At 44.2% G+C, this 10,904-nt stretch overlaps 1 protein-coding gene across 1 annotated transcript in view; it reads right to left on the reverse strand.

The window, feature by feature from the left end:
• Positions 1–253: 253 nt before the first annotated feature.
• LOC108801594 (glypican-6-like) overlaps positions 254–10,904 on the reverse strand; it is a 22,415-nt gene continuing 11,764 nt past the window's right edge. The window contains exons 5-11 of the mRNA XM_018573485.1: positions 8,473–8,553; positions 6,917–7,082; positions 5,002–5,132; positions 1,872–2,006; positions 1,648–1,784; positions 1,323–1,498; positions 254–498 (exon numbers count right to left, since the gene is read on the reverse strand). Of these exons, the coding sequence (XP_018428987.1) occupies positions 254–498; positions 1,323–1,498; positions 1,648–1,784; positions 1,872–2,006; positions 5,002–5,132; positions 6,917–7,082; positions 8,473–8,553 (1,071 nt within the window). The remainder of the gene's footprint in view (positions 499–1,322; positions 1,499–1,647; positions 1,785–1,871; positions 2,007–5,001; positions 5,133–6,916; positions 7,083–8,472; positions 8,554–10,904) is intronic.

Raw genomic sequence — 10,904 nt, forward strand, 5'->3', positions numbered from 1 at the left:
TTCACCTACTATTGCTCATTTTTATCCATCCCAATAATGTTAACATTTGAGTACAGGTCTAGTTTAACTTATTGTATTTGCTGTATCCAGTGCTAAATAAATATATATATGCTGTTTGTTTATACAGCTGATAGAAAGTGGGCTAGCATCAATAGGATACAGGCACGCATGTATGTAAGGAGATGCCCCATACATGCGCACATGTTGGAATGTATTGGCAAACACACATTCATTCAGCATTGCAGCTGGCATGTTATGCAGATAGTACAAGTCCCACAAGCAAGACACCAAACGTGATACTATATGTGGGGGTTATAGACCACCCTGCATCCAAACCAAACCTCACCCCTTTTTTCCTCTCTGCCCTCTTTTTCTCATCCTGCTTCTTCTTGTCTTTCTTCGCCTTCTCTAATAAGCTCTTACGTTTGGTGCTGGTCTTGATTGCAGGTTTCTCTGTCACCGGATCACCTCCGCCTGAGCCTCCACTGCCTTCATCAACTGATGGAAGAAAACAAAATTGATACTCAATTTGAGCAAAAAGTAGAGAGCATTAGTCTCCTATCCATACAGATTACAGTCTGCATTGCATTATGTTGGCTACTAGGGATGCACCGATACCGGTTTTTCGGTATCGAATACGAGTACATATATTTTTTTTCCCGGTACTCGCCGATATCGAATAGCAATACCGGAAGCCTCCCGGCTTCCCGATTAGCACGGAAGTCATCTCCATGCTCCCTCGTCACCAGGTGACAAGGAAGCATAGAGTCAGCTTTCTGGCCAATCAGGGGGCAGGTAATGGCTCTTCGCTTGGCTTCCTAATTGGCCAGCTTCTCGACCAATCAGGGAAATGGGCAGTCAGTCATTACATCATTACACTGCGCCTGGCTTCCTGATTGGCCAGGAAGCCGACTCCGTGATGAGTGAGAATGAAGCCGGCTTTCTGGCCAATCAGGAAGTCGGGGGCAGGTAATGACTCGCTGTCCAGCTTGCTGATTGGCCAGCTTTCCGACCATTAAGGAAGCTAGGCGGCGATTCATTACACGCTGCCCGGCTTCTTGATTGGCAGCATTTCAGGACGGCATCGGCTCCTCCGCCGTCCATTTTTTTTCCGGATCCCCGCTGCCTCAGCCCATACAAGTGGGGGAGAGCAGCGGGGATTCGGGCCCCCCCAGTGCCACTGGATGTGTCCCTCAATGGACCATAGAGAAAATATATTCTGCATACAGGTACTATAAAGGGGAAGGGTATGAGTTGGACAATATTATTTTGAAGCCGAATGCAAAGTTTTGCAGTGCATTTTATTTCAAGTGATCACTTACAAGCATCCTGTGTGTCGCTGTCCCTCCCGCTGTAGGCTGCTCGCAGTTTGCTCCTGACTACACGCAGCTGTATGCCCAGCTGGCGGGTTCTGGGGTCCGGAGGTGACATTGGCAGCTCCACCTCCGGGTTATTAATCTGATTCACCACACCGTCACCTGTCACCTGCGGGAGGTACCTGTGGGGTCATAGGAAGAAGCCACAATTAGGGCATGCCTGCTCTTTATGACTAAGTGGATTGGGTATCATTTCTTAGCCTCAAATGTCCGAAAAGCAGACATGTATTTTTTAGCCCCCAAAAACAATCAGATTCCCCTCAATACTCACCGCCCCCTTGACTGTCCATTCCAGCACTTATCTTGGTTACTAAGGCCAGCAGAGACTCTGCTATCAGAGCAAAGGGACAGAGGGAGAAGCTTCCAGAGACCACGCAAAGGGCGGAGCTTGGACACAACCTCTGATACCTATCACAAAGAAGATGATTTACAAGGTAAGAAAATACATAGAACACTCAGTGTTACTGTATATTATATACTGCAATCCGTGCTCACCAGTCTGTCTATGTTGGTACCGGCTGCTGACGTGGGTTTCTCATCATTGCTGTAAACTCGAAACCTCCTCTTGGGATCTTCTGGTGGGGAGCGTCGGGTGCGTGCTGGAGGCGGGGTTCCACAAGACTGGAAGATCTACAATACACAATGGTCATTCTTTATCAGCACAAATCTATAAAACAAATAAAAGAAAGACATTAACTACATTCAAAATATCTTCCCTTCCTTTCCTCACAACTGTATTATTATGGCTACAAGAATTACTCAGTATAAAAAGGAAGCTATAATGTATTTTTAGTCTGTTGTAATTATTGTAAAGTTTACCGGAAATCATTTTTACTTTGACTTGACATTTTATACTTTCACTTTACTTGTTTTTTTTCTGCTCTATATTTTATTACTGATATGTCCTATACAGATTTATAGAGTCTCCCTCTGCTATCTGTATATCAGCACCATGAAAATCATGAGCCTAAGATAATTTATGCACACTGTATATTTCTGAATTGAATCAATAATCCTTCTACATTAAAGTCTTAGCAGCAGCAAAGTGAATTTTTATCTCTTCACTCCATCACCTCCAGAACCGCTCACACCAGTGAACATCCTGGAACTCACCACTGTCACCAATGTTAGGGGGCACTTTACTGATCACCAATGTGAAAGGCACATCACCATTGACCACCAATTTAAGGGGGCACAATACTGACCACCAATGTAAAGGTGCATTACACTGATCACCAATGTAAAGGGCCACAACAATATGAAACTTCTCCACGGTCACCAATGTAAGGGGGCACCTCACTACTCTGATCACCAATATGAGGGAACACTACACTGACCACCATTTTAAAGGTGCATTACCCTGATCACCAATTTAAAGGGCCACTACAATGACCACCAATGTAAGGGGGCACCTCACCACCCTGACCACCAATATGAGGGAACACTACACTGACCACCACTGTAAGGGAACATTTCACCTCTGACCACTAGTGTAAGAAGATACTTCTCCACTGATAACCAATGTATGGGGACACTCTATATCGCCTAACTATGTAAGGTTAGACTGGCCACCCCACTGGCCACCAATGAAACAGGCCACTTCCCCACTGGCCTCCAATGTAAAGGGGCATTTCTCTACTGGCCATTAATGTAAGGAGGAGCCTTGTACACTGACCACCAATGTAAGGACACACTTCTCCAATGATCAATAATGTAGAGGGTAATTCCAATAATCACCAATATAAGAGGCTACTTTACTGTCCATCAATGTAAGAGCACTTCACTGACCACCAATGTAAGAGGGAACTGCACCACTGACCACAAATGTAAGAGGGCATGTCTCCACCGGCCACCAGTTTAATTAGGGCATTTACATTGTCCACCCATATAATTGGCCTTTTATTAGTGGGTCTTGTCCTTTCTACCGGCCATTAGTGTACAAGGGCGGGGGGCTTTTATTAGAGGAGGTGCTGTCCAATGAACATCAGTATAAAAGAGGTAAAAAACAATAAGAGGAAAGTAGAAGGGGGGGTGGGGGGCTGTCACTGAGCTTAGGGGCCACCAACATTTAGCTATGGTCCCTGTGATTTTTAGTTGTGCCCTTGCCACTGACCCATCCATGGTTTTGAGTCTATAACTGGAGGTGACACACGACATTGCAGCATTTAGCAACTAAATCAGAAACAATCCCCACTATATTTTCCTCCTAGAGGAGAACAAATGCAGTGTTCTAGGAAGGGAATCTGTGAAGGGAATGGACTATTACTTAAAGGAGAACTATGGGGTCAGTGTTTTTCCCCATAGTTCTCCTTAGGGTAACGGGAGGACACAAACTAGCGTCCTCCCGTTACCCTAAGCTCAGTATACCGCGAGCTACAGCTCGCGGTATACTGAGACGCCGCAGCCGGAGCGGATCCCGACTTAGACGACGGGATCCGCCCAGCTGCGTGAGTGACAGCTGGCTCTGCCTATCTAGAGGCAGAGCCAGCTGTACCCGCCCCCTCCCCCGTCCGTTCAGCCAGTCAGCGCGGGCAGATCGGAGCGGGAAGAGGGGAATCCAGCCCCTCCCCCTGTCACGGCAGAGAGCCGTGACAGGATCGAGAAGTGAGCGAACCCGGTATGTGTTCACTCATCTCCCGATCTACGGAGCCGACCTGTGATAGTCTCATTGTCACAGGTCGGCTAGAACTATGAGGTGAGTGAAAAGCACTCACCTCATAGTTCTCCTTTAACTTGCATTTTAACAGCCGAGCATCAGGCATTGCAAATAATAGAACTCATACTTGTATGCAATTGATTAGCAAAATTTTATTAACTTATTAACTTGTTAAGTTTGATGCCCCCTAACGTATACCTGAGTAGTTAGCTGTACGTGCTCCTCCTGCAGTGTCATTATGGCTTCAGATATTTTCACTGAAATCATCTCAGCAGCAAGTTCCACATTAAAAGGTCCAGTCAATCGCTCAGCCACTTCCTGCAGCCCATCTGAAAGAGGAGAAATGAAAGACACATGTGAACCTTTTCTTTTTACCTTCCGTATTCACATGATATATGTGTAACACAGTCAGTATTGACTCTCCTGCTTTGAATATAGGGAAAAGCCCTGAACATTTTGATGAGTAGTCCATTTTTTAAGTGTGCCAATATTTTGCAAACACTGATTATCTACTCAGCCTTGAATATTGATGATACTGATTATAGAGGATATCTCCATCAATATGAATGAGCAATTTAACTTTGAATTGTATTTATATTCTGCAGATATTGAAAAGCAGTCCATCTTTGAACTTTGATGTTACTGTCCAGAAGTGATCAGGCCCTGAACTGCATTCATATTCTGCAGCTAATATTGTAATATTGAACTGTGATGGTATCGTCCAGAATTGGTCAAGAGTGTAAACTGTTGGCCACTGTGAATCATCTACAGGAAGTATACTCGTTATGTTGAACTGTCACTAACTATGAGGTGAGTGAAAAGCACTCACCTCATAGTTCTCCTTTAACTTGCATTTTAACAGCCGAGCATCAGGCATTGCAAATAATAGAACTCATACTTGTATGCAATTGATTAGCAAAATTTTATTAACTTATTAACTTGTTAAGTTTGATGCCCCCTAACGTATACCTGAGTAGTTAGCTGTACGTGCTCCTCCTGCAGTGTCATTATGGCTTCAGATATTTTCACTGAAATCATCTCAGCAGCAAGTTCCACATTAAAAGGTCCAGTCAATCGCTCAGCCACTTCCTGCAGCCCATCTGAAAGAGGAGAAATGAAAGACACATGTGAACCTTTTCTTTTTACCTTCCGTATTCACATGATATATGTGTAACACAGTCAGTATTGACTCTCCTGCTTTGAATATAGGGAAAAGCCCTGAACATTTTGATGAGTAGTCCATTTTTTAAGTGTGCCAATATTTTGCAAACACTGATTATCTACTCAGCCTTGAATATTGATGATACTGATTATAGAGGATATCTCCATCAATATGAATGAGCAATTTAACTTTGAATTGTATTTATATTCTGCAGATATTGAAAAGCAGTCCATCTTTGAACTTTGATGTTACTGTCCAGAAGTGATCAGGCCCTGAACTGCATTCATATTCTGCAGCTAATATTGTAATATTGAACTGTGATGGTATCGTCCAGAATTGGTCAAGAGTGTAAACTGTTGGCCACTGTGAATCATCTACAGGAAGTATACTCGTTATGTTGAACTGTCACTATGGCCAACAACGACACAATGGAGGATGTTTGCGATATATTAAAGTGATAAACTTTGAAGTTTTTCTTCCAGGTCTACTATACCCCATCAATTTTGTGTACCCTGGGTCTCTGCCCCTCTCCGCGGTGCTTTAAGTGTTGTGGTCAGAGGGCGGATTTCTTTCACTCTTTCTGGTCTTGCCCACACGTGTACCTTCTGGTCTGATGTTACCTCTTATTTGGATACTTGTTTGGGCCTCACCTATATATGTAATCCCTCCTTTTGCCTTTTAGGACTGTTTGGAAAGCTGGCACTGGATTCTGGGGCTCAGAGCCTTATCCATATTCTCCTCTTTTATGCCACGAAATCCATTCTTCTGGTATTGAGTAGCCTTAAGGCTCCTTCTCTGAAGTTGATGGATGCATATAGTTAATCAATCTCTGCCTCTCTATAAAATTACGTATAAACAAAGGGGCAATCTGCAGCGCTTTGAACATATTTGGAGTCCATGGTTGTCTTCTATTGATACGACTGTTGATCTTCCCGATCTTTTGGACATAATGTTGACATGTTATTTGCTGATTTCTATGACCTGTACTGGAGATGCTGTCATACATTACCTTCCTATTCTGGTGTACTGAGACTGTAAGCATTGTTAGGAATGTTTGATTCCTGTTTTATGTTTTGCTGATGTTGTATGTTCTATACAAAAAAATTTAATAGAAAGCATCTTAAAAAGTGATAAACTTTGAGTAGTCTATGGCTTTTGCTGGCTCATTGTTGGAAATATGCTTGCCTGAGCCCCCCTGTCTCACTAATTGCTTTACTACCCTCTGTCATAGAGGACTTAGGTTTAAAGGGGTATTACCCTCTTTTTCTGTTGAATTTATTAACTAAATCATTACTGGGGACATTATTCATCATGCCAGTTATGCCATCATGTCTATGCTGCATGTTAATTTGTCCAGGCTGCAGAAGACCTAGGCCTGCGGTGACTTTTGCGTTCTGATTGAATCCACAGAAAAACACCAGATTATCTGATTAGACATCTCCAGTTTTTTATTATCAGTGTGCGTACTATTCATCGTACTATTCATCGTACTTTGCCATGTTTCAGGTCTGGTATGACCCTTTCAAGCCAACGTCAGCTCTACACTAATCAAAAGAAAGATCACCAGAATGCTGTTGGCCATGAAGCCTACAAAGTCAAGGACAAGGATGACAAATTGTGGACTGAGCCTATTTGTTACCTGGAGCTGCATGTTAAAGCGACTACAATAGCAGAAAACAATTGCCATTAGAACAGAAAGCTACTATATCAAAGGCCACAAACCTATCAAACTGTTCCAGTCTGCATCCATGTCCGCCTGGTGTGCGAGGCAGCCTTTCATGACGTTGAGGCAGAGTCCGTGGCAGGGCAGGAGGGATGTGTAACCTCGGCAGAGTGGGCAATACCACATGCGCATGGCAGCCCGGAGACAATCAGGAGGTGGCACAGCCTGAGCACAGAAAAGTAACTGTATTAGTTGCAGCATAAAAAACAAGCATCTATCACACAGGTTTCCCTTATTTCTTCTAAAGTGAAGCGCTTGTAATAAAAATCTGTGTGTTACCAATAGCAACTAGATTACAGATGTCACTTTCTGGTGCAGGACAGAAGATAAGAGGAAAGTAAAAGCAAAATGTAAGCTGCCCTTACTGACCCCCTTCTTAGCGTTTGTTCATATCATGTTGTTGTCGTGACACGCACATTGCCACACACTTTACCACAACACACACAATGCATATTAAGTGTGTTGGTGCAATGCATTGCCATTCATTCTGAATGGCACCCTAAAGTAGCTTATGACAGGTGTGCATTGCACAACTAAACTTTTTGTGGTGTGCTGCAAAAAGTGTTGCATGCACTATTTTTTGGCAGCACACCGCAAAACATGTTAGTGCTTTGGCATTTGTTGCAGCATCCCTCAGCAAGGTGTGTTGGGGTGTCATTCAATGGCATAACATTGCACCAACGTACGTTACCTACATTGTGGTAAAGCACACAGTAACAAATGCATTTTAACAACAACATGGTCTGAATGGGCCCTGCTGTCCATGTCACCAAGCAGGAGAAGGACAGAAGCATAGCCCCCTTCTGCCCATGTCACCCTGCAGGAGGAGGACAGACTCATAGCCCCCTTCTGCCCATGTCACCCTGCAGGAGGAGGACAGACTCATAGCCCCCTTCTGTCTGTATCACCCTGCAGGAGGAGGACAGACTCATAGCCTCCTTCTGTCTGTATCACCCTGCAGGAGGAGGACAGACTCATAGCTCCATTCTGTCTGTGTCACCCTGCAGGAGGAGGACAGACTCATAGCCCCCTTCTGTCTGTCACCCTGCAGGAGGAGGACAGACTCATAGCCCCCTTCTGTCTGTGTCACCCTGCAGGAGGAGGACAGACTCATAGCCCCCTTCTGTCTGTATCACCCTGCAGGAGGAGGACAGACTCATAGCTTCCTTCTGTCTGTATCACCCTGCAGGAGGAGGACAGACTCATAGCTCCCTTCTGTCTCTATCACCCTGCAGGAGGAGGACAGACTCATAGCTCCCTTCTGTCTGTATCACCCTGCAGGAGGAGGACAGACTCATAGCTCCCTTCAGTCTGTGCCACCCTGCAGGAGGAAGAACAGACTCATAATTTCCTTCTATCTGTGTCAGCCCACAAGAGGAGGACAGACTCATAGCCCCCTTCTCTCTCTGACACCCTGCAGGCGGAGGGACAGACTCACAGACTCTATTTGTATATGCCAAAATTCAGAGGAAAAGACAGACACATTGTCCCTTCCTGTCTGTGTCATCCCTGCTGCCTGTGTCATTGCATCACTGTACTGGGTATACTGTTGTACCTTGGCAGCTCTGTTGACAATGTCACTTCCTATTGCCAAGCCTTGCACCAATGTTCTGGCAGCTCCTAATGATCGTGTTACCTGCAAAAAATAAATAAACAGTCACAAACAATACCACACATGATCTCCAGTAAAAAAAAGGCTTTTCTACAGGATGATAATACATAGGAAGATACAAAATCAGAGGTGCCAACAACTTAACATTCAATAAGGCAGAGATTTTTAATCAAAAGCTTTGGCCTATGCATTACTGGAAGCCTGGGCTCACTTCAAAGCTAAACACAACGATAATAATAGTGTGCGTTGCTGGTGATAGTAGGAGGGCTATAGTTACCTTAAATACATAAAGTGTATCATACGCCATAACCTTCTTTGGTTTTGCTTTGGGTACAGTAGGGAATGCTTAGAACCCCTGCCAGGATTTATCTGGATTTTCATTGGGAAGATTCAGCCTCGCTGCAAGTCCTAGTGACTACTGTCATTGGGATTTAAAGTGATGGGAAATCCAAAATGTATGGTTGTCACCAGAACAGGAAATACAGGATAAATTCACAAGGTGTATGTCTGCTGTGTTGACAGCTGTCTAAAAATAGAGTTTCCCTCACCTCAGTTTTCCTATCGAATCTTTAGGACAAGAAGTGAGGGAAAATCTTTCCAAAGGGCACAGATAGCAATATATATAATATATACTGTATATATACTCTAAGGAGATGCCGCCATCTTGCCAATGCGGGGCAAAGTGACAATGCATTGCAAAGGGGCCTTTCTGACCCACTGATACTCACCTTGCCAGCCCTTCATCACTGGACCTTCCTCCATCGCGGCTTGCACTAAAATCTGCTGCTGGACATTAGGGTGAGCAGTGATTTCTCTAACAATTTCATGTGACATCGTTCATGACAAGACCCCAGCTACGATACCTGAGCACTGTCACATAAGAGGAGGTCTCATGTTCCCCCATACCCGAAAACACTTGCTATTGTCACCAACTGCAGGTTAGCATGGAGTGACAGGAAAGCGCTGGAAAGTTCAGTGTCAATGGATTGGGGAGCCCCTTTGCATAGACCCTGTCACTTTACCCTGAATGGGAAAGGTTATAGTGTTTTTTTGGTGAATGGCTCTGTACCCTCAGTAAAGGACTCCATCATTTGTTAGAATTATATTAATTAGTAAAATGGAAGTATATGTTCAGCAAAAATACTGACACCTAGGTACTGGAATCTGACCATACCGCCCTCGCTTAAAGAATGGATCGCAGAAGTAGATCAAATTTAAAATCTGGAATATAGAGGATTGAAAGAAAAACGACACATTAATAAAGTGAATTTATTAATTTACAGCTCAGCGTCTGAACAATGTAACATTATCATTGCTTGCAGGAAGCACTGTATGATGGGATACGTAGTCTTGAGAAATGGAGATCGCATCACATCAAGCAGGGAACGATGCAAAGCACACTGGGAATCCAGGAAGTTGTTGGCAGTGATGGGCAGATGGAAGGCAGCACTTACTACATAAAAGGGTTTTTCTCATGTAAGCTTTGATTGAATTATGAAAAACTCTAGTATGTATTCCTATTACAATGCTGATGTTATAACAGAATGGTATATGCTGGGACTATACAACTCCTTTACCAAGAATCTCCTTTATCTTTCCTTAAAGAAACAATCCAGTTAAAACTTTTATTAACTCTTGCACTGGGGCTACCCCCACACTGCAAAGGATAACTGCTTATTTTTACCTAGGGTCAAAAATAACAAAGTTATACTCAACCAAACCGCCAAGCCAGCCAGCAGTCACGGCGCTCCCTCCTGCCTGTCTCCCCCTCCGCTGCAGCGATGGTATTTTGCTCAGCGTCCTCACATCGCATACAGTGTATTGGACGTGATGACTCGAGGATCCTTAGACTCTCCGCAATGGAGAGGCAGAGAGGCTCCCGGGACCAGTCTAAGAGCCGGGTGAGTATAACTTTTTTTTTCTTTTTTTTAACCCAAGGCAAAAAATGAGCAGTTAACCCTTACAGTGCAGGAGTAGCCCCCTGCAAAGGTTAATACAAGTTTTAACTGGAGTTGTTCTTTAAAATGGATAGATGCAAATGTGTATTATTACCCTTTTTATGTGCAAATTCAATGACATTTGTTACTCTACTATTCGAACTTTGTACTTTCTCTGTTTTTTTACTGTCTATGGTTTATATTTATACAAAACTTCTTTTAACCTCTTGCCGTCCGCCCGTAGTAGAAAAACGGACGGACGGCACTGCTGCATCTGCGGGTTGCCGTCTCCAGACGGCAATTTTTTTCTGCTCGCGCGCGCCCCCTAGCGGGCACGCACGGGCAGAAAAGACCCGACAATGCACACACCCGGTACCGGGTGTCACACATATAGGCGATCAGCGGGTCCATAGCCCGCCGATCGCCTATATGTGCTCG

Source organism: Nanorana parkeri, unplaced genomic scaffold, assembly GCF_000935625.1.
Source record: "Nanorana parkeri isolate BGI_ZX_2015 unplaced genomic scaffold, ASM93562v1 scaffold2398, whole genome shotgun sequence".
Classification (NCBI taxonomy): Eukaryota; Metazoa; Chordata; class Amphibia; order Anura; family Dicroglossidae; genus Nanorana; species Nanorana parkeri.